Source organism: Chroicocephalus ridibundus, chromosome 26 (assembly GCF_963924245.1).
Source record: "Chroicocephalus ridibundus chromosome 26, bChrRid1.1, whole genome shotgun sequence".
NCBI lineage: Eukaryota > Metazoa > Chordata > Aves > Charadriiformes > Laridae > Chroicocephalus > Chroicocephalus ridibundus.
Genome location: NC_086309.1, coordinates 1414195 through 1437664, shown reverse-complemented (window position 1 = coordinate 1437664; position 23470 = coordinate 1414195). Strand labels below are relative to the sequence as shown.

Here is a 23470-nt window from a genome sequence, read left to right as displayed (position 1 = left end):
ATGCGCCTTCCCGCCCCGCACGCCCCCCCTCCCGCCCCCGTGCGCGCGGGAGGAGGCGGAGGCGGAGGGAGGGGGAGGGGGAGGAGGAGGAGGAGGAGGAGGAGGGGGAGGAGGAGGGGGAGAGGGAGGGGGAGGGCGAGGGGGAGGAAGGCAGGCGCCGCCGCCGCCATTACAGGCCGAGCCCGCCCCGGCGGCCCCGCCGCCCCCGCCCCGCCCGCCGCCCCCCGCCGCCGCCCCGAGGGGCGACATGGCGCCGCCGCCCGCCGCCCCCGGCCCGGCCCGCCGCCACGGTAAGGAGCGGTCCCGGGTATGGGGGGGGGGGGTCCCCGGTCCGGGAACAATGGGGCCGCCCCACCCCCGCCGGCCCACAGCTCTGGCGGGGGCGGCCTAAGGGGAGCGGGACCTCGGCGAGGAGATGGGTGGCTCATCCCGGGGCTGGGGGGGTCCTCCCCTTGAGGGGTCCGCGGGGGGAGGCATCCCCCCGGTAAGGGGAGGGGCGACCCCCCCCCATCCTGAAGGGGAGACCCTCTGGGGAGGGGAGTCCCCCCTCCCCTTAATGGGAGGGGTCCTGGGAGGGCAGACCCCCCCCCTTGAGGAGAGAACAGACGCCCCCCCCACTCCCCCCCTTAATGGAAGGGATGCAGGGAGGGGAGACCCCCCCCTCCCCATCCTTTAGGGGGGAACCTCTGGGGAGGGGAGACATCCCCCCCCTCCAGTTTTAGGGGAGGGGTCCTGGCAGGGGAGACCCCCTCCTCCCCTTAATGGGAGGGGAGACCCCCCCCCCCCCTTTAGAAGAGAGGAGACACCCCCCCTTGATGGGAGGGGACCTGGGGAAGGGAGACCCCCCCACCACCATCCTTGAGGGGAGGAGGTAGGGGAGACACCCCACTCCCCCCCCCGCCTCCCCTTACGGGCAAGGTGACCCCCCCACCCCAGGCTGAGGGAAGGGGAGATCCCTTGGGGGGGGCTGCCCCCCCCCAAGTTAGGGGGGAGGAGGGGAGACTCCCCCCCCCGAATGGATCAGCGACCCCCCACCAGTAAGGGGTTGACGGGACTGCAGCCCCCCACAGCGTTAAGAGCTTGGGGAGCTTCTCCCCCCAGCCCCAAGGACTCCCCTTTGGGGGGGGGCTGCTGCCCCACTTTGGGGGGTGCAATCACCCTGTCTCCCCATTTGGGGGAGGGGAGGCAGACATCAGCCCCCGCCTCCCCCAGATTTGTGGCCCTGCGAAGGGGTTCCATGGAGGGGGCTGGGGCTTGGGGGGCCCCCACACATCGGGCATGGCTTCTCCCCTCCTCAGCCCGCCCCAGAGCGTGGGGCAAGCCCGTATCCCCCTCCCCCTAAGAAAAAGGGGGGTGGATATCCCCTCCCTGCACCCACAGTCTGATTTTTGGGGTGTGCAGCCTTTTCAGGGTGTCCCCCCTGCTCTTCTTGAGGGGGGGGGGTGTCTCCAGCATCCACCTTTTTGGGTGGCAAACACACACACCCCCACACCCCCAATTTCATTTTTTCCGTCCTGTTTCCAAAATCTTGCTCCGCCAACCCGCGTTCCTTCAGTTTTTCCAGCACCGGCAGCCACCCCCCCCCCCCCCACACCCGGCTCCAAGACGGGGTTGGAGTCCCACCGGTGCCGGTCGGAGCGAAGCCGTGGATGCGGCGATACCCACCGGCAATTAAAAAAGCGCCTTTTGATTCGGTAATAAATTGACGGCGCCGGCTGTGGGCCGGGGAAACGGTTAAGGCGTTCGCTGGGAGATTAAGCTTCAGACAATGATTCTTTATATTTGGGGTTTTTAACGGAAATGGGGGCTTTGATTTCTCGATAGTGATTTTTGGTTGGTGGTTTTTTTTTTTCTTCCTTTCCCCCCCCCCCCCCCCCTTCAGGAGCTGCTGTATCCGCACGAGCCGCTGGTAATTGGTGTTTAAATCCGCAGAGATAAAGACGGGCCTGACGCGTGCTCGGGCCGGCTGGTGATGTAATTTTTAATGGCCTGAATTCATTGATTTCTGCTTTCTCCCTGCCGACCGGGGCCAGATTTGAGAAATGGCTTGATTTTTAAAACGAAAATCCCAAAAAGGTGCTGAGCTGGGCGCCGAGGCTGTGCCACGGAGGATGCCTGCTCCTGTGCTGGGGATCCTGCCGCTTGCCTTATTCCTTCCCGATTTGGGGAAGCTTAATTAGGGTAACACACTTTGTCAGGCTTTTGGTGGCGCTTGGGAAAATAAATTTAAATTCTTTTTTTCTTTTTTTTTCTTTTTTTTTTTTTTTTTATATCCCTCCCCTTTCTCTGTCCACGTTCCTGGGTGTTTTGGGGCAGTACCGCTCGCCTCCGAATTTCAGGGAGCTTCAGTTTTCCCTTCGCCACCTTAAAAAAAAAAAAAAAAGGTCTGTTGTGATTCTGAGCTGTGTGAAACGTCTGATTTTAGGACTTTCCTTGCTCGGGCATCTCCTCGTCCTGATTCGGGAGGACGGGATTCAGGGAGTGGCATCTTTGCCAGAGCGTGGTGCCAGCAGCATCTCCCGGAGAGGGTCGGTGTCTGTGCTCCGGCTCTCCCTTCCTCTCCCACACCCGCATTGCTCTTCTGGGTTTTTTTTCAGTCTTTTTTTTTTTTTCTGTCTCCCCCCCCCCCCCCCCCCGCCCCTTCTTGCCCAGCCGGCCTCGGTTCCCACCCCGTGTCTCCCCATCCGCGTCTGCTCATTGGGTGGGTTTTCCCCCCACGCTTGCGGCATCGCCTGTCCTGAGGCATCAGCAAATGGTGATTTTTTTTATTTTTTAAAAATTTTTTTTTTTTTTGCAGAGGTTTGGGCTTTACCTGGCTCCGAGGTAGTTCTGGGGATATCGGTTTGGAAGCTTGTCCTCTCTGGAGCAGCGTGACACGATTGCGAGCATCTCGTAGAGGTCCGTGTTTTCACATGGGACTTAACACAGAAAATTTTCTGCCGTCCCCCCAAACCACGGTGGGTTTTCTTGGTGCCAGTGGGAGAGGAGCTGGTTCGCTCTGGAGCCAGGCGTTTGGCTTGGGAGCGTCCGGCGGGGCTGTAAAACCCTACGGAAAGACACTCGATAAGATAAAAGCTGAAATCCATCCCTCCTGGCGGCCGCATCTTCCCTCCCTGACTCCGAACTCCAGTGAAAGCAGGAAAATCAGGGTAGGTGCGTGCCAGGGTTCATGCCCGTGGCTGTCTGACAGCCCTGGGGTGACAGCAACCCCCATTTTGGGGTGAATTGGCTTAGTTCAGGTGGGTGAGCGGTCGGGGCAGCGAGGTCTGTTCGTTTTTCTGAAGGAAAACGGATTTATTGCGATTGCAGTTGGGAACTGGGTAAAAAAAGCGGGTTTTATGGTGACGCGAGGTTTCGGTGTGGCGGTTGCGGGAGGTGATGCTTGCGTTCACGCGGGGTTTGAAGCCTAATTAGTCATCTTCTAGCCACTTAATTGGTGCACACCAGCGCTTGGCCAGCCAGGCTGGGACTCAACAGTTGGTCTTTGCTCCTTTACTGAGGGATCTCTACGACTTTGACATCCTTTGGCCTCATCTTTGCTGACTCATTTGGATGTTGCCCCAGTTTATTTTCCTTGAACATGAGTTTTGAGTTTGCTGGCCGGCAGGGCAGGGTGATTAACGCTCCGGTACCTTCTCAAGTGAGGTGGCTGTTGGCGGAGCTGTTAACCGCTCGGGTTGGGTGGGACGGACGGCTCCATCCCTGCTGCGGAGGTGTTTCTGGTTGGGTTTTGCCCTGGTTGGGTTGAAGGCCTCTGGGGCTGTTGGTGGCAACACCCCGGGGAAGGGCTCCGGTTGATCCATAAATATAGATATATATAAATGTCTGCGTGCGTAGGTTGATGGCGCAATGTCCAACTGGAGATCAGCAACGAGCGGTGTCCCTCAGGGGTCCGTACTGGGACCAGTACTGTTCAATACCTTCATCAGTGACCTAGAGAGTGAGATTGCAAATGACGGCGAGCTGAGTGGTGCCGTTGGTACCCTCAAGGTAAGAGCTGCCGCCCGGAGGCACCTGCAGACCTTGGCCAACGGGAACCTTGTGAGGTTCAACAAGGTCCCGCAGCTGGCTGGGGGCAACCGCCGTCCCAACGCAGGCTGGAGGAGGGAGGAAGGGAGGGATGGAGAGCAGCCCTGCCGCGAAGGACGTGGGGACGCTGGTGGGCGGCACATGGGCGCCGGGAACTGGCACCGTGCACTCGCAGCCCAGGAAGCCAAGCGTCTCCTGGGTTGCAGGTCGAGGGAGGGGATTCTCCCCCTCTGCTCCAGTGAGACCCCCCCCTGCATCCAGCTCTGGGGTCCCCGGCACAAGCCGGGCGCGGACCTGCTCGTGTGGGTCCAGAGGAGGCCACGGGGACGGTCTGAAGGCTTGGAGCAGCTCTGCTGTGGGGAGAGGCTGAGGGAGCTGGGGCTGCTCAGCCTGGAGAGGAGATGGAGACCTCGCTGCGGCCATTCGGTGCCTAACGGGGTGTAGGAAAGATGGAGAGAGACTTTGAGCGGGGGCTGCGGTGACAGGACGAGGGGCGACGGCTTGAAACCACCAGAGGAAGGGTTCGGTTGGATGCGAGGAAGGCATTTTTTGCGATGAGGGGGGTGACGCCTGGCCCGGGCTGCCCGGAGAGGCTGTGGCTGCCCCATCGCGGGAAGCGTTGAAGGCCAGGTTGGAGGGGCCTTGGAGGAACCCGGGCTGGTGGGAGGTGTCCCTGCCCAGGGCAGGGGGTGGCACTGGGTGGCCTTTGAAGGTCCCTTCGGCCCAAACTGTTCCGTGATTCTCTCTCTGTAGGTACACACATGCGTGTGTACATACGTACGTATAGGTGCGTACGCGTAGCCCTGCAGTCCGAGCCCTCGTGAAGCCGTTGGTGGAGCCGACGACTCAACCCAAGACCACCTTTCTAACAACCGATCTCAGGGCTGGTCTCTCCCCTTCTCCTGCCAGGAGTGCCGCTGGAGGAGCTGGCCTTGGCCGGGGAAGGGGGTTGCAGCCACGCTGGGGCGTCTGCTTGTTTGTGAAGGCCCTTCGTTAGGGGAGAAGCTCGCTCTTTTGCAGGCTGTGTGCTTTCACTGGGGCGCTGGATGAGTCCCCGCGGGGAGCTTGTGCCTTGTCACCCATTGCTCCTTCCCGCCTGTCCGGGGAGAGCCAGTGAAAGAACAGGTCTGTCTCCACAGCCGGCACGCCGAAAAATACCCCAAAACAAGCCCCGTAAGGGGGTCGGCGAGAGCTGCCCGGCACTTCGCTGGCGGTGAGAGCTGCAGGAGGGGAAGGTGCGAGCCCAGACGATGGTGGTCCCCAGCACTGCGCATCCCTTTCCCCATCCTGGCAGCGCTTGACCTTCGCCTTTTGTCTCAGGGTTACTGGATTGTCCTTAAAGCCTTTTGCGAGTTACAGTGTGCCGTGTTGAAGGTGGCATTGGGGCAACTTTTAAATACCTAGAGGAGAAGAAATGGCACTTTAGATGGAGATTTATTCCCCCCCCCCCCGCTCCGTTGTTTTGCTGGGGATAACTGCCTAGGATATCTATCTTGCGATGGATAAATAGCAGTTTATTGGAAAGGGGTTGGAGCCTCAAGGTGTGTTTATTTTTGCTTAATGTTATCCTGGACTCGGATGCGCTCCGCCGTGGTGCGAGATGCTCCCGGGGTGCCACCTCGTTGCTGAAAATCCTTTGCCCGCTCGTTGCGAGACGCTGTTTAACCACCGTCTTTATGTCCCCTCCCGCCCCTTTTCCTTTTAGTTGGAGGGACGTGGTGGCCCTGCTGGGGAGAGCGTGCCCCAGCTGCTTGGCTCCCGGCCAGGTATTTACACCCTTTTAAGCTGTCAGATTGTTTCGCGGCGCTTCGATGCCACCGTGGCCGGGCTCGCTGAAATGCCGGAGGTGAGCACGGCTGGCTCCGAGCTACCTGAATCAGTTGCCATGGGGTGGGATTGTGCCGCGTGCCTTTCCCGGAGGAGGGAATGCCGAATGCGGTCCTCCCGTTTTTAAGGTTCACAGGTTGGGTTGGGGGATGTTTTGTTTTTTGGGGGTTTTTTTTTGTTTTTTTTTTTTTTTTTTTTAAAGCTTAGAGCAAGTTCAGGTATGCTGCACGCGGAGGACGGAGTGACTGTAGGTTTAGCGTCTGCCGCGCCAGGTCATTTAACGGGCAGCCAGGGAGGTGCAGAGCTGGAGGAGCAGCAGCATCTCTAGGGGACCCCGTCACCGGGCAGTTTTTTTGGCTAATACCCCCAGAAAAGAGCACACTGGAGGTGCCCCGTGTCCCCGCAAGGCGCTGAGGGGCTGCCAGTTCTTTTCCTCTCTGCCTAGCCCGCCTTCTAACGTAGAGCCTTAGCTTATTTAATTTAAAACGGGTGGGCTAAACTTAAAAATGCAGACTTCAGAGGGGCTCTGGGTGAAGGACCGTGGTGGGCTGCGGTCCAGCTCTGCAAACAAGGTGCAGGCGAGGACGGAGCTGTGTCTCCTTAAACCCTTTGCACCCTGGGTTTAAATTTCCCCCGGTTTCCCAGCGGGAATGCCGGTTCTGCCGTTATTTCAGCCTGTGGCTTCATGCCGTGCGGAGCGCTTGGTGCCCCTGGCTGCCTGTGGCAGTGAGTCGAGGAGGAAGAGGATGCCATCGACCTGGGGAGAGCTGCAACACGCGGGTCATTCCCCTTAAATAAATGACGAGCGTCTGTGCTGCCGCCGGGTCCCCTGCCCTTGGGGTTTTTTTGAGTCAAAAGCCAGAGTTTTTCCTCCCGCAGCACCCACCGGGGCCTTCATGACCCTGGTGAGCACCGCAAAGAGCACGAAGAAAGCTTTGTCTCTGGGTTAATAGCGTTTGGGAAGCTGTTTAATTGAACGTCCTATTAATTCTGGGGCTGTTGCGACACAGGCACGCAGCGAGCGCCGGGGACTGGCCCGGGAAGCCGGGTTCAGCGCCGGCAGCCGCCCAGGCTTATCGGCAGCAGGGATTGCATGAGCTGTCGTCGCTGGTGGCGCCGGTTGTACCCAGGTTTCAGGTATCTGGGGGTGGAAAATACCTTCTTGTTTGGTTTTTTGTTTGTGTTTGATTTTTTTTTTTCCTTGTCTTTGGGTCTGCTGCCAGCTTCTTAAGAGGAAACAAGAGCTGAATTCCCCCCACTTTGCTGGGAATTAACAGAGCGGGTCCCTTCTTCTTCCTGGTCCTCCCAGCTGGACTTTGTGTTGTAAATGAGTAACTCCTGACTCAGGGATTTAGGGGCGAAAACGAAAGCCAGCGCCGTTTGACACCGGGTTTCCCCTTGCTGCGCCCCAAGTAGAGGAGAAAGGACATCACTTTGTTAGGCTGAGCAGAACAGGGGGCTGAGGACGCGCAGACGTGAGTGTGGGGGCACCCAAAAGCCTTCCGCGGGGTGGGTGCCACGCTTTCCGTGGCTCACAGGTCTGGATCTGGGGGTAGGTTCCTTATCCCGACACCAGGCTGATCCCTCCAGCTGCTTTCCCAGCGCGAGCAGAAAAAACACGGTGGAAACGGGTAGGATCCTGTGCGCCCAGCCAGGACGGATCCCACCGCACGTCTCAGCGCTCCCCCGAAACCTGCTCTTCTGCCGCTGCGCTTCTGAAACCTCGCATCTTTTCTTCATGCCGAATTTTAAAGGTATGAAGCTGACCCGCAGGAGGAAGCCAGGGGAATGACTCTCAGGAGTCGCATAGGATGTGCGGTGATTTTTTTTTTTTTTAACTACTCTATCCACACCTAATTTCTATAATTTTGGTGTGGAAACCCCGCCCGTGGTGTACTCGGATGTCCCAGTCTGTTGCTTTTGGCCAACATGGGAAACACTGGTGCAAGCGACTGCGAGCAGGACTAAAAGCGACGGTGCGAAGCCAAAGGAGCTGCCTCCGCTGGAATTCGCTTTTTGCTCCCAAAATCTGTTCGTGGAAATGCTTTGCAGCCGTATGCGCATGGAGTTTTGACAACGGAGGAGAAAAAGGCAGCTTCTCCACCACGCAAAGAGAACAGAAAACCTGAATTTCTTCAAATTCGTCAGAAATTCACTGGATGATGCTGTCGCCCGGCCTAAGCGACATCCTGCAATTCGTTAATAAATTGCCTGCTTTGCGCTGAGGATTAACGCGGGGAACAGCGCAGGATCCTCCGTGCCGGCCCTTCCTTCCCCTTGTTGGATGCTCGGTACGTCGTTGCCTTCGCTTGTTGCAGGTTTGGTCTCAGGAATCAGCAGCCCCGCAGCTCCAGGGGGGGTTTATTTTTTGCAGAAAATTGGGGAAAGTGATTTTACGTCCATGAGATGGCCGAGCACGGCCGGGAAGGCGCTTCGTTGTGCCGTCTGACCAAGGATAGCCCATCTGTTGCACGAGATTAAGCGTTTCGGACCCAGATGGTTAAAAGCTTAAATCGACCTTTGCAAAGATCCAAACGACCCATTTCGGAGACTTTCCTCAACCGAGACGCGGTGAGAAAACAGACAACCCAGAGGGAATCCCTGTGTCCTGGTGCCTGTGCTGTGTTCCCAGCTGCCGCGGCAGTCGGGCCGGTCACACAAACCAGTTAAAACGGCGCCCAGGGTAAGCCAGGCCCGCTGGTGTCTTGCCAGGGTGCAGGCTCGTCCTCCGAAATGGGGAGAAACTGCAAGGATTGAGGAAAAACGCGGGAGGAAGAGCGGTGTTCCTGGCAGAGCAGCAGCAGAAGCTGTGCAAGCAGCCCTGAGCCCCGGCCAGCCTCCCGGGGAGTAACTGCGTTCCTTCAAATTGAGCGATGAGTAATTATTTGAAGTAATTAAAGGTTTGACAGCGGCTCAGCAGCATAGTTTACATTGCACCGGTGCTGCGGCTGGTACGCCCTTTTACCTGCAGGAGTCTCACCTTGAGGGGTGACACGCGTGGCCGATAAGGGACGTTCCCGCGGGAAATAAAGCGTCTGTGGAAGATCCAGGGGTTTGCAGACCTGAAATGCCCAAACTCCTCGCATTTAAGCACAAACACCCACTACTTCTTCATGGCCTTTGGATCGCATAACCCGGTGACCCGGCTGACGTGGGTGACCTCGTGGAGGGATGAAACGAGGGGGTTGGTTTTTTTTTTTTGAGATCAAACGAACACGAGGGTAGGTTTCTGAAAGCAAAGCGCCCGACAGCATGGCAGGTTTGCAGCAGCCTTTGTCTGTCGTGTGATTCAGCCCAACTGGGGAACTGGTAGAACTGCACCATCCAGACATCAAAGCGGAGGAGACGTTGTGGAAGGCCGTGCTCCTTGGGTTGTTCCAGCGACCCACGGTGTCATCTGCACGCGAGTTAATTTTGATTTTGCCTTAAGCCGAAAACTCTTCCGCTGTCGGATTGTAAAGCAAATGATCTCAACGGCCGTGTTTCATGGAATCGCAGAAGGTTTTGGCTTGATGGGACCTTCAAAGGTCATCCAGTCCAGCTCTCCTGCCATGGGCAGGAGCATCTTCCACTAGATCAGGTTGCTCAAAGCCCCATCCGTAGAGTTGTAGAAGGGTTTGGGTTGAAAGGGACCTTCAAAGATCCATGGGCAGGGACACCTCCCACCAGACCAGGTTGCTCCAAGCCCCGTCCAGCCTGGCCTTGAACCCCTCCAGGGATGGGGCAGCCACAGCTTCTCTGGGCAACCTGGGCCAGGGGCTCAGCGCCCTCGTGGTTTCAAGAGCAGAAATTAGGATCACCTCTCCCTTGAGCGCTGCTCCCTCTGGGAGGAATTCCTTCTATCAGCTGATGTTGGGGGCATGTTGGGCGCCTCTTCAAAGCGTTTTTTCTTTTTTGAACTGTTCCGATGCTATTAGACTCCCGTCTGCCTGCAAGGAGCGAAGGGGTAATCCTCCCGGTAGACCCAGTACCGGGTGTTAAGCCTGCGCTACGCTTGATCTTCAGTCCAAAGGCAAAGAAAAGACAGGAGGGTTTGTTTCACTCGCTCTTTTCAGCGTTGAATTGGGAACGCCCGTGAAGGGAGCCCTCTCCCACCGGCCCCGCCGGGGGTCCCCCTGTCTCTTCCCTCCGCTGCTGACCCGTTTTTCTTGCTCCCAGCCCGGAGAGGGGCAGACCCTGACCTTGATCTGCCTTGGCGATGCGGTCGCCTTGTGGTTTGCGTTCACAAGCCACTTGCCGCGACGATGGGGAAGCTGCGCCCGCTGCGGTTCGTGCCGGGCCGGATGCTGCGGCGGGTGCCTCTTCGCTGCCGCCGGTATTTCCCTGGCCTTGGCGCCAGCGTTCAAGTGCAAGGCGTATAAAATGGTAGGGGCGGAATTGGGTCCGTTTGGGGTTCCTGAGCTGAAATGCCGATGGCTGTTTCTCTTTTCTCCTAGGGGGAGACGTCGGCCGTCCGACAACAGGGACCGGCAAGAACTGAAGCGCCGCTGGTACGTAAAGGATGGGAACGACGAACTTCATTGCCCCGGCACCCTGCCTGGCTTGAGAACTGTCACCCCGCCTTCCACCGAGCTCCCGAGTCGCGGCGAGTGCCGGCAACACTGATCCTCTCGGAAGCGGTTGACTGGGACAGGATGTGTGGACGATGATGATGGCAAGAAAGCAAGATGTCCGCATTCCCACCTATAACATTAGCGTGGTGGGATTGTCTGGGACGGAGAAGGAGAAGGGGCAGTGCGGCATTGGGAAATCATGCCTTTGCAACCGGTTTGTACGGCCCAGCGCGGATGAGTTCCACTTGGACCACACTTCGGTTCTCAGCACCAGTGACTTTGGGGGGAGGGTGGTCAATAATGACCACTTCCTCTACTGGGGGGAAGTCGTGCGTTCCCTGGAGGACTGCGTCGAATGTAAAATGCATGTTGTGGAGCAGACGGAGTTTATCGATGACCAGACCTTTCAGCCTCACCGCAGCACGGCCCTGCAGCCCTATATCAAGAGGGCTGCCGCGACCAAACTGGCGTCGGCTGAAAAGCTCATGTACTTTTGCACTGATCAGCTCGGGCTGGAACAGGACTTTGAACAAAAACAGATGCCGGATGGAAAGCTGCTGGTGGATGGCTTTCTTCTCTGCATTGATGTCAGCAGGGGTATGAACAGGAACTTTGATGATCAGCTCAAATTCGTTTCAAATCTTTACAATCAACTAGCAAAAACAAAAAAGCCCATCGTGGTGGTCCTGACGAAGTGCGACGAAGGCGTGGAGCGGTACATTAGGGATGCACATACTTTTGCCTTAAGCAAAAAGAACCTCCAGGTGGTGGAGACGTCGGCTAGATCCAATGTGAACATTGACTTGGCTTTCAGCACCTTAGTGCAGCTGATTGATAAAAGCCGGGGAAAGACTAAAATCATCCCCTACTTCGAAGCTTTGAAACAGCAAAGTCAACAGATAGCTGCTGCTAAAGACAAGTACGAGTGGCTGGTCAGCCGCATCGTCAAAAACCACAACGAGACGTGGTCGAACGTGAACCGCAAGATGCAGTCCTCTCCAGAGTATCAGGATTACGTCTACCTGGAAGGAACGCAGAAAGCCAAAAAGCTGTTTCTGCAGCACGTCCACCGCCTCAAGCAGGAGCACATAGAGCGCCGGCGGAAGATGTATCTCGCCATGCTTCCTCAAGCATTTGAAGCCCTCATCCCAGACCTGGATGAAATAGATCACCTGAGCCGCGTGAAAGTGGAGAAGCTCTTGGAGACAAAGCCGGACTTTCTGAAATGGTTCATTGTCCTGGAAGAGACGCCCTGGGATGCTACGAGCCACATTGACAACATGGAGAATGAGCGCATTCCCTTCGACCTGATGGAGACCCAGCCCGCCGAGCAACTTTACGAAGCTCATTTAGAAAAGCTGAGGAACGAGAGGAAAAGGGCAGAAATGAGAAGAGCTTTCAAAGAAAACTTGGAGACTTCCCCGTTCATCACGCCTGGGAAGCCCTGGGAGGAAGCGCGCAGTTTCATTATGAACGAGGATTTTTACATGTGGCTGGAGGAGTCTATCTATATGGATATCTACAGCAAGCACCAAAAACAGATTATAGAAAAGGCAAAGGAGGAGTTTCAGGAGCTGCTCTTGGAGTACTCCGAGCTGTTTTACGAACTGGAGCTCGACGCGAAACCCAGCAAGGAGAAAATGGGCGTCATTCAGGATGTCTTGGGTGAAGAGCAAAGGTTCAAAGCTCTGCAGAAGCTGCAGGCTGAGCGGGATGCGCTGATTTTGAAGCACATCCACTTCGTGTACCACCCAACAAAGGAAACATGTCCCAGCTGCCCGGTTTGCGTAGACTCTAAAATTGAGCACCTGATCAGCTCCCGCTTCATCAGGCCCTCCGAACGCAACCAGAAGAACTTGCTTTCGGACTCCAACATCGACAGGATCAATCTGGTGATCCTCGGCAAGGACGGTTTGGCGCGCGAGCTGGCCAATGAGATCCGGGCGCTCTGCACCAACGACGACAAGTACGTGATTGAAGGTAAGATGTACGAGCTGTCCCTGAGGCCGATCGAGGGCAACGTCCGGCTTCCCGTTAACTCTTTCCAGACACCCACCTTTCAGCCTCACGGTTGTCTCTGCCTTTACAACTCAAAGGAGTCGCTGTCCTACGTGGTGGAAAGCATCGAAAAGAGCAGAGAGTCGACCATCGGCAGGAGGGATAATCACTTGGTTCATCTTCCTCTGACGCTCATCCTTGTTAACAAGAGGGGGGACACCAGCGGCGAGACACTACACAGCTTGATACAGCAGGGACAGCAGATCGCCAGCAAGCTGCAGTGCGTCTTTCTAGACCCTGCGTCTGCTGGCATTGGGTACGGCCGTAACATCAACGAGAAGCAGATCAGCCAGGTTTTGAAGGGGCTGCTGGACTCGAAACGCAACTTAAACCTCGTCAGCTCGACCTCCAGCATCAAAGACCTGGCGGATGTCGACCTTCGGATCGTCATGTGCTTGATGTGTGGAGATCCCTTCAACGCAGATGACATCCTCTTACCCATCCTGCAGTCCCAGACCTATAGACCTTCGCAGTGCGGCAGCAGCAGCTCCGTCCTCCTTGAGTTGTCCATCGGGCCGCACAAGAGGCGCATGGAGCTCTCCCTCCTTTCCTACCATTCCTCCTTTAGCATTCGGAAAAGCCGTCTCGTCCACGGATACATCGTCTTTTACTCAGCGAAACGCAAGGCGTCCCTGGCCATGCTACGTGCCTTTCTCTGCGAGGTGCAGGATATCATCCCCATACAGGTCGTGGCGCTCACGGACGGCTCCATAGACATCCTGGACAACGACTTGAGCAGAGAGCAGCTCACCGAGGGCGAGGAGATCGCCCAGGAGATCGACGGCAAGTTCACCACGATACCTTGTAGCCAGCCACAGCACAAGCTGGAGATCTTCCAGTCGTTTTTTAAGGACGTGGTGGAGAAAAAAAACATCATTGAAGCAACCCACATGTACGACAACGTGGCCGAAGCCTGCAGCACGACGGAGGAGGTGTTCAACTCGCCTCGAGCGGGCTCCCCTCTCTGCAACTCCAACCTGCAGGACTCGGAGGAGGACGTCGAGCCCCCCACCTACAGCCCCTTCCGAGAGGACACCTCCATGCCCGCCCTGCCCAAAGACCACTCGAAGCTTTCCATGGAGCTGGAGGGGAACGACAGCTTGTCTTTCATTTCTGTCATGAGCACTTTTGAAAGCAAGCTGAACAACAAAGTACCTCCTCCAGTGAAACCAAAGCCCCCTGTGCATTATGAAATCACGAAGGGGGACCTGTCGTATTTGGAGCAGGGGCATCGGGACGGGCAGAGGAAGTCCGTGTCTTCTAGTAGCTGGTTGCCCGCCGACTGCTTCGATCCTTCCGATTACGCCGAGCCGATGGATGCCGTGGTCAAACCCAGAAACGAGGAGGAGAACATTTACTCCGTGCCTCACGACAGCACCCAGGGCAAGATCATCACCATCCGAAACATTAACAAAACCCAGTCGAACGGCAGCGGCAATGGCTCGGACAGCGAGATGGACACCAGCTCCCTGGAGCGGGGCCGCAAGGTGTCGGTTGTTAGCAAGCCTGTGCTCTATCGGACGCGCTGCACGAGGCTGGGCAGGTTTGCGAGCTACCGAACCAGCTTCAGCGTTGGGAGCGATGACGAGCTGGGACCCATTCGTAAGAAAGAGGAAGACCAGACTTCCCAAGGGTATAAAGGTGATAACGCCGCTATCCCCTACGAAACGGCCGATGGGGAAGATCCGAGGAGGAGGAACATCCTGCGCAGCCTGAGGAGGACGACGAAGGTAGGCTGGTGCTTTCTGGTGGGATTCACGGGGTGGAGGTCGGGACCTAAGGCCAGGCGTAAAGCCTGCACGAGGGCGGGAGCCGTCGCCGTCACGTTCGCGGTGTGTTTTTCACGTATTTACTGTTCGTCTGGGGAGTAGAGTGAGTGCAGAATCTCTTCGTTTTATTTTTTTAATTCTGCGTTAACTCGCCGCTGGCACAGACCGCGTGAACTTGCAGTCCCCGTGCCAAAATCACCTCTGTCATTTTTACCGTGGGCGTTCAGCTCTTGACGACTTTGTCCTCGCAATGAGCTTCGGAGAAAGTTTGTTTTGTGCTCGGCAGTTAGGCGTTTCGAGGTACAGTTAACCCAAAATGTGGGTGCTTTGAAACACGGCCTCCAGCTGCCTCGTAAATTCTCTTTAACGTGGATGAACGTAGTGAGGTCACTACTGTCGGCGTAGCATGATTTAAAGAAACGGGGCGAAGCTTGAGGTATTCGCCCGGAGAAGGTGCTGTGAAGTTGAGGAAACATCTAAGTGGTCTGTGCCGCTCTTGGGTGGCTCTTCTTGAGGCTCTTCTCTAGAGGCGTCACGCTGCCGCACCGCTACAAAACCAGCCTTAAATCCACCTGGATTCGCCGCTGCTCTCTGGCGTGATGTCGGATCCGCTCTCTAGCGAGCGAAAACGGTGCAAAGCGCTGCGTGGTTGAGTCGTCTTTGGACTTCTTGGCCAAAGGAGGGAGTGCCAAAGGCCAGCCTTCGCGCCCGGTGGTCGGTGTGCGGACGGCCGACGGTCGGCTGCCAAAACCGCAGAGCCCGGAGCGCGTTGTTGGGCTGGCGGTGGGCGTTCTGCCCGCCCTGGGCCGTGGTGGCCATCTCGGCTCCGGCGTGTGGGTGGCGATGGAGAAGCCAAGTCGTGCTCGCGTGGTCCGTGGGAACGGAAACGCCCGGCGCTGCCACGGGACATGCACAACCCCCCCCCCAGTACAGAAACGTACCGTATGCGCGTATACGTCCACAGATGCAAATGTCGTATACGTGCAGATATATCATACGTGTGGCATACACACAGGCACGCGTGCGTCACACGCCGATGTTAAACATACACGCCTGCTGCATGTTAAGCACACGTACCCACGGCTGTCGCCTACGTGCATCGCACACACGGGCCTATACACGGGCCGTCTTCAGCTGGAGCAGGGTGTGCACGTCGCGCGCCCGCGCTGTGGCCACAGCCTTGTACGTGCGTATATACGTACACGCCTTGCACACGTGTGTTTGCGCGCGTGCAAACGCCCCCCCGTGTGTACACATGCACATGGACGTGCACGTGCGTGCTCACACGGGTACACGCACGGACGCGCGGGCACATGCTGTGTTTACGCGCACGTATGCATGCAGGCGTGTTACATGTGCAGATACGCACGTGTGTGCCGTGTACACATGGTGCGCACCTGTCTTACACGCACACGTATAGACACGCACTCTACACTTATGCCCCTACGCGTGCGCCCGCGCAGCGTATACACGCACGTACGTGCCCGCGCTGCGATGTACCCGTCTGCGGGGGCGCGTACGCCGCGTGTGCCCCAACATTCGGGCGCGGGTGGGAGGAAGAGGAGCGGCAGGAGGAGGAAGGGAAGTGGGGGCTCCCGGCCGCGGGGGGCAGCGGCAACCTCCGGACGTCCTGCTTGGAGCCTCCCGCTGCTGCAAAACCAATCAGGCTAATTAAGAGGCCTTATTAATTTCCACTGGAAACAAAGGGAGAGCCGCCTGCCAGGGTCTGCCGGGCAGGAAGGAGCGAAATGAATTCCTCCTCCGCGCAGCGGGAGGATGGGGCCAGAGACGCACTGGGGCTGGGGACGGGGTCCCAGCTGGCGGGTTTGGGTTTATAACTGGCTTTTTTGGGTTTCCAGCCCCCGTTTTCAGGTTTCGGTCCCGTAGCGTGTTGTTGTTGCGCGTCCCCTTTTCCAAGGGGAAGCGGAGGGACGTGGCCAGGCAGCGGATGCTCCTTTAATAGTGGCGCCCAGCATTTTAATTGCTCCCCCTTAATTTTGGGGATTTATTTGTGGGTCACAGTTTCCTCTTCATTTTGCCGACGGGAATAGCGTGCGGTGGCAGGTGCCCCTGGGCTGGAGGGGCGTTTGGGTTTCCACCTTTGCTTCAGTGACGTTGCGGGGTTTATTTACGCGTTCCGTGAAGTTTAGCACCAAAATCCTGATCATAGAATCATGTAATGGGTTGGGATGGATGGAAGGAACCTTCAAAGATCCGTAGGTGGGGACGTCTTCAACTAGATGAGGTTGCTCCAAGCACTGTCTACAGAGTCACGGAAGGGTTGGGGTTGAAGGGACCTTCAAAGGCCACCCAGTGCCACCCCCTGCCCTGGGCAGGGACACCTCCCACCAGACCAGGTTGCTCCAAGCCCCGTCCAACCTGGCCTTGGACGCTTCCCATGATCGGGCATCCACAACTTCTCTGGACAACCTGCTCCAGTGTCTCACCACCCTCATCGTAGAACATCTCTTCCTTACGTCCAACCAAACCCTCCCCTCTGGCACTTGGAAACCGTCACCCCTTGTCCTGTCACTGCAGACCCTGGTCAAAGTCTCTCCCCATCTCATAAGCCCCTTCATGTATTGCGATGCCACCAGGTTTGTCTCCACCGTGTTCGTGTCTCCGTTGTAGAGACACGTAGGCCACCACTGGACCCGGCACTCCAGGCGCGTCCTCACCAGCACTGGGCAGAGAAGAAGGATCATCTCCCTCCACCTGCTGGCAGTGCTCTTCTCACGCAGCCCAGGACGCTGTTGGCCGCCTTTGCGGCACCTCCCTGGCTCGTGGTCAACTTGGTGCCCACCAAGACTTTCAGGTCCTCTGCCAAGCCGCTTTCCAGCCACGCAGCCCCCAGCTGTGCTGGTTCCTGGGGTTGTTCCTCCCCAGGGGCAGGACTTTGCCCCTCTTCTTGTTGAACTTCGTGAGGCCCGTTGAGGTCCCTCTGGGCGGCAGGATGACCCTCTTGGGGTATCAGCCACTCCTCCCGCTTTGGTGTCGGCCGCAAGCTTGCCGAGGTCCCGTCTGCCCCGTCGTCCGGATCATTGACGAAGGCGTTAGACAGGACTGGGCCCAGGATTGACCCCCCCGGGGTTCACCGCCCTGCACCAGCCTCCAACTAGACTTTACTCCGCTGACCACCATCCCCCGGGCCTGGCCGTTCAGCCCTCGGCTCGTCGGGTTTAACGTCCCAGGGCGGGGAAGGGAGAAGAAGCAGTTTTCCCCGTCCGTAGCCACCGTCTCCACCTCTCCCTCGAAGAAACAAGTTATTCCTGATGACAATAATTCACTTGAATAAATAATAGTGGCAGCCTGCTTGATTAAGCATCTTATTCATAATGTAACGGTAATAATACGTAATGTAACATGTTTCGGGGTAAATAATAATGCATCGGGATAACTAACCCCTCGACGCTGCTCTGATCCCTCCCGCAGAAACCAAAGCCCAAGCCTCGGCCGTCCATCACGAAGACGACGTGGGAAAGCAACTATTTCGGGGTGCCTTTGACCAACGTCGTGACTCCGGAGAAACCCATCCCCATCTTCATCGAGAGGTGCATCGAGTACATCGAGGCAACAGGTAAGAGCCAGCAGGGGAAAGTCTCGTCGCAGGCCGGGGCACGACGAGCTTCGGCCTCGCGAGCTCGGGTCGCCGTGGTTTGTTTTCTTTTTTTTTCTGGGAAGGTGTAAAAATCGTCTCCGGATCTTTTCTTATTACCCGGCAAAGGGAGCGAGCCCAGAGAACCGCCGGCCTCGGGCGTTCCGTCTTCCCTCCCCAGCTTCGGAGGCGAAGGGCTGAAATAATTCAGGTGATCCCTGGCTGCCTCCAGGTGGGAGGCGTTTTTTGGGACTCCGCCTCGCACCTTTCCCTCCGGGCGGTTAATGTCGACGGGCACGGCGTGAAGTTTCCAGCCTCCGGCAACCCTAATTAATGCTGAAATAAGCTCCAGGCTTAATTTTTTTTTTTCCCCGAAGCCTTTTTTTCCGCCCCCCTCCCCGTCAGGCTCTTGCTTCAGGTAGCTGTAGCGGGGAGACGAGGCAGCGCGACGCGGTGCAGGTGCTTCCCCTTCCTGCGGCGTCTTTTGTTTCTTGGCTGGTGGCAAAACGCAAGCCGCTGCCGCTGCCGTATCCGCGAAGAAACACCCGGTGCCGCTTCGCCCCCTGGTTTCCACCCGGAAAATCCCGGCGGAGATTTTTCTTCGGGGAGACGGGGTTTGCGTTTCTTTTCCCCCCCCGGCCCCCGGCTCCGTGCACCAAAAAAAAAAAGAATATTATTTGGGCGGAGGTGCCTTGGTGCGCAAGAGGCGTCGGCGTCACGGCTGCGCCCCCGCCGTTTGAGTTTGTCGTTGACGCTTAAAATTGGCGCGAAGCGGTGCCACGAGTTGAACGCTACCCTGGGGATAAATCACCGGAAATCCAGGTTTGGAGGAGCCCTGTTAAAAAAAAAAAAAAAAAAAAATAGGATGGGGGGTCGGGGTGTGGGGTAAAGAGATAAATCAGGGGCAAGAAATTCTGCGCGGAGCTTCAAGCGGGTCGGTTCGACTTTGGCGTGAACTTACCAAAACTCTTCAGTTTTGAATTAAAAAAGAAAAAAAAAAAATCTCCATGGGGCGCTGGGTTTAAAAAGGTTAAAAATAATAAACGGGGTGTGTGTGTGGGGGGGAAGCGAACTCCTCCCTGCTGGGAGGAGATCGCGGGCTGGGATTAAGCTGGGATTTCCTGGAGGAGCGGAGTCCTCGCCCCCGGGCTTTGGGCAGCGAACGATACGTATGAGTTTTAATGCCTATAAACAAGGGTTTATAGGGGTTGGGTTTTGGTTTTTTTCCCCCCAAAGCCACCTGCCCCCCCCCCCCCCGCCATCTCCCCACGCTCGCCTTGCGCTGACGCCTGCTCCTTGTCCTCCCCAGGGCTGAGCACCGAAGGCATCTATCGCGTGAGCGGCAACAAGTCGGAGATGGAGAGCCTGCAGCGGCAGTTCGACCAGGGTAACGCCTGCCCCCCGCGTTCCTCCTTTCCTGCCCCGAAAACTCCAGAGCGGCTTTTAGGATGGAAGCGTGGTTCCACACGCCAAACCCCTGTTGTTTTTATAACCCCGGGCACCGGGACTCTCGGGGTTTTTCTGGGTGTTTTATCCATTTTTCTGCCCCCGGTTTCGTCCCCTTGTGCCGCTGCCTCGGCCGCTGGGAATCGGAGTTTGGCTTCTCGCTCCGGCGGAGATTCGGGTCGGTGGCTGGAGGCGGTTTTCTGCTTCAGGGTGAACCCCCCGGCCCCCCTGGGGGTGTAACCCGGAGCTTCTCCCCTTGCAGATCACGGGCTGGACCTGGCGGAGAAGGATTTCACCGTCAACACCGTGGCTGGTGCCATGAAGAGTTTCTTCTCCGAGCTGCCTGAGCCCCTGGTCCCCTACACCATGCAGGTGGAGCTGGTGGAAGCCCACAGTGAGTACGCCCCGGGGGGGGTCCCGACCCTCCTCCGGGCCCATCTCTTTATTAATTCATACCACACCAGCTCGTTTGCAGGCGCGTCTCGTTAATCCGTACCGTAAAAGCCCATTTGCGGGCCCATCTCCTTATTAACTGGCACCCTCCGAGGCCGTTTCTGGTCGGAGATACTCTGTCGTGGCGTCACCGCCGGGCGCCATCCCGTGCCCATGAGCAGCCCGGGGTGGGGGGGGATGTTTTCACCTGGGTTTATTTTCGGGAAGACCGATGATCCGCTCGAGCAGTCGGTCCAAAAATCCCTCCCCGCTTCCAAAAGATAAAAGGGAGGGGTCCTGCGGCAGGGGGGGGCTCCCGCAAGCCAGCGTTTCTCTGCCGCGGCAGCCCCCTGACTCCCCTTTCCCTCCTGGCAGAGATCAATGACCGGGAGCAGAAGCTCCACGCGCTGAAGGAGGTGCTGAGGAAGTTTCCCAAGGAGAACTACGAGGTCTTCAAATACGTCATCGGGCACTTGAACAAGTAGGTGTTGGGGTTCCCAGGAGGTGGGGAGGGCCCCGGAGCACCCCGAACCCTCTCCGGTGCTCCAACTCGGGGGGGGTCACTTCCGCAGCTGGGTGGTGTGGACGCCGGCCGTCGGGGTCCCCGATGGCATCTCAGCGACGGCCCCTTGTCCCCTCCCTCCCGCCGCAGGGTCAGCCACAACCACCGGGTGAACCTGATGACCAGCGAGAACCTTTCCATCTGCTTCTGGCCCACCCTGATGAGACCTGACTTCAGCACGATGGACGCCCTGACGGCCACCCGCACCTACCAGACAATCATCGAACTCTTCATCCAGCAGTGCCCCTTCTTTTTCTACAACCGGCCCATCCTCGAGCCCCCCAGCGCCGCTCCCGGCTCTCCATCTGCCGCTCCCCCCGGCGCCCCCTTCCTCCCTGCCACGCCGGCCACGGCTCAGCCCTCGCCGCCCCGGACCCCGCCGCCATCGCCGCAGTCGCCCGTCCAGCCGCCGCTCCTCCCGGCCCAGCTCCACACGGAGCAGCACACGCTGTGAACCGGCGCCGGGAAAGAGGAAAAAAAACAAAAACAAAAAACCAACAACCAACAACCAACCGACAACGACGACAAACAACAAAAACCAACCGGAAAAAAATCCCGCACGAACCTTGGTCTGGTCTGGGGTGCCCGGCAGAGACGGGGAAGCGAGCGCCGGGCTTGGGCTCGCCCTCTCCTGCCCCGGCGCAGACTTGGGCACGGCGGAAGCGCGCCGGGGCGGCCAGACTTGGGGCCCCAGGAGGATTTTTTTTTCCCCACCTTTCGGTTTGGGGCAGGGAGTTGAAGAGCGGATCCGGCACCAGCGGGATGGAGCGGAGGCGGACCCGCCTGCCGAGCGCTCGGCAGATTTGGACGGTTCTCCGGCTGCCCCTGGACTTTTCAGCTCGGCCCCGGTGCCACCCAACCCCCTCGCATCCCAGAGGACCGGGCGCCGTCTGAAGCTCATCCCACGTGGCCACAGGCTCATCCAGCACAGCCCCGGCTTGCCCAGCGTGGTCCAGCATGGCCCCAGGCTCGTCCGACGCGCTGCGGTGCAGCCCAAAGCTCACCCCGTGCAATATGGCGTGGGCTGGTGCTCGTCCGATGGGACCTGAGGCTCATCCAGCGTGGTCCGGCACAGCCCCGGGCTTGTTCGGCGCAGGTCAAGACTCGGCCAAAGTGGTCCGGCTTAGCCCAAGGCTTGTCTGACGTGCCCTGAGGCTCATCCAGTGTGGTCCAGTGTGCCCTGAGGCTCATCAAGTGTGGTCCATCACGGCCCGAGGCTCGTCCAACGCGGTCCATCACGGCCCGAGGCTCGTCCAACGCGGTCCAGCGTGGCCCGAGGCTCGTCCAACGTGGTCCAGCGTGGCCCGAGGCTCGTCCAATGTGGTCCATCACGGCCCGAGGCTCGTCCAACGTAGTCCAGCGGGGCTCAAGGCTTCTCTGCTGTGCCCCGAGGCTCGTCCCACACGTCCCCAGGCTCACCCAGTGCATCCAAGACTCATCCGAGAAGACCCCAGGCTCCTCCCAACGCCGCCCGACGCACCCCGGGAGTCGTCCCGTGAACCCCAGGACCTCCCTGGGGGCTCCCACCTTCCCCCCCCCCACCCCTCCAAGCCTTGGTGGGCGCCTGGCGTGGCCTTTTGGCCAGGACCCCCCCCCGTGTTTCCACCCCTCTCCCAGGATTTTGGCATTAAGCACTTAACCGGAGGGGAGGGGTGAGGCCCGCTCCCCCCCCCCCACCCCCTTTTTGGCTGGATTTGGGGTTTTTCTCCGGAAAAGCCGATGCTGATGTTGGGGTTGGGCCGACGGGTTTCGGTTTGGGGAAGGAAAGCCGGAATTTGGCTGCGGCGAGGACGCCTGGGGACGGGGATGGGGATTGGGGGGGGCGGGGGGGGGGCGCCCGGACGCCTGGGTCCCCTAAGAAAGGGGGCTCAGACCCTCACCCCCCCCCATCTCCAGCTTTGGGGGATGGGGGTGCCCGGACAGCTGGGTCCTTCCCCCCCGCCCCCCCCCCCCATCCTCCCGGCACCGGCGCGGTTTTAAACTGGATTTTCATGGTACCACTGGGAGAGCACGGGGAAGGCTCCCGCCCCCCCTCCTGGGTCTCTTCGCACTTTAAGACGCCCCAACTCCCCCCCACCCCCACCCCCCCCCCCCAAAAATTATGAATACAGCCCAACTCCCCCCCCCACCCCCCCAAAAAAAACCTGCCCCCCCCCCACCCCCCTCCCCAACCCCGAGGGGGCTCCTCCGGCCCACAGAAATACCCCAAAAAGGGCTTTTTTTTTTTTCCCCGCCCCCCCCCCCCCAGTTCCTCCAGTCTCGTGCTTTAAAACAAAAGTGTTGGTGTAAATACGGGGCCGCCGCCTTTTTCTCTCTCTCTTTTTTTTTTTTTTTTTTTTTTTTGGGTAATAAAACTGGCCAAAAAAAAAAAAAAAAGGCAAAGAAGAAAGAAACCCAGAAAACTGGAACACAAAAAACAAAAACAAAACAAAAACACACAAAAAAAAACCTCTGGGGGGAGGGGTTTGGTTTGGGGTTTGTTTTTTTTTTTTGCCATGAAGAACCGGGGGGGGGGTGTTGGGGGGGGGGGTTTGGTGCCTTTCGGTGCAGCCAGAGGGGCCTTTTGTGGGGGTGGGTTTTTGGGGGTTTTTTTGGGTTTTTTTTGGTTTTGGTGCTGGGGGGGGGAGGGGGGAAAAGGCAAAATTGGGCAAAACGCCAAGGGGAAGACAGATGCGTCGCTGCTCCCCCCCTCCCCCCCCCAAAAAAATGGGGCAAAACACTACATTTTAAGCATTTCCCTGCTCACTGCGGTCCCCCCGCTCCTGCTCGCCTGCAGCATCGCGGCGCGGTTTCGGAACAGAACTCCTGATTTTGGGGATTTTTTTTTTTCAAACCCCCCCCCTTTTTTCTTTGGGGTGGGGGGGGCAACACTGCAACGCTATAGGAATGTGGTATCAGAAAAAAAATAGTAGTTTTTAAAAAAGGCCGTAAGTTATTGTTTAAATAATTTAAAAAAAAAAAAAAGCGATTTTCTTCCCCCCCCGCTGTATGTTAAAAAAAAAAAAAAAAAACAAAACGACCCCAAAAAAGAAAAAAACAACCCTGACCCCCATCTTTACTCCGTTCCTCTGCAAAAAAAATAAAATAAAATTTGAATTTTTTTGGGGGGGGGCGGGGGGGTCCCACTGGCAAAGGAGCCGACGCAGGGGGTTGGTGCCAGCGCTGACGGTTCGTTCGTTGTATTTTTAGGGCCTAAAAC

General features: G+C 57.8%; 1 protein-coding gene across 2 annotated transcripts; it reads left to right on the top strand.

Moving 5' to 3' along the window:
• The first annotated feature begins 181 nt into the window (after positions 1-181).
• ARHGAP35 (Rho GTPase activating protein 35) lies at positions 182-22647 on the top strand. 2 transcript variants are annotated; one of them, XM_063318461.1, is made up of 7 exons: positions 182-290; positions 10293-14197; positions 17669-17813; positions 19141-19218; positions 19540-19671; positions 20085-20190; positions 20362-22647. In XM_063318461.1, the coding sequence occupies exons 2-7, from the start codon at positions 10502-10504 to the stop codon at positions 20723-20725; spliced, it is 4521 nt and encodes a 1506-aa protein (XP_063174531.1). In that variant the 5' UTR covers positions 182-290; positions 10293-10501; the 3' UTR covers positions 20726-22647. The 2 variants fall into 2 exon arrangements, with proteins under 2 accessions (XP_063174531.1, XP_063174530.1); XM_063318460.1 differs by lacking the exon at positions 182-290 and adding an exon at positions 3011-3149.
• Positions 22648-23470: the final 823 nt, after the last annotated feature.

Coding starts and splice junctions, on each gene's coding strand:
- ARHGAP35 (XM_063318461.1), top strand. CDS start 10,502: ATGATGATGGCAAGAAAGCAAGATGTCCGCATTCCCACCTATAACATT. Junction 17,814..19,140: donor CGAGTACATCGAGGCAACAG/GTAAGAGCCAGC, acceptor TGTCCTCCCCAG/GGCTGAGCACCGAAGGCATC. Junction 19,219..19,539: donor GCAGCGGCAGTTCGACCAGG/GTAACGCCTGCC, acceptor CTCCCCTTGCAG/ATCACGGGCTGGACCTGGCG.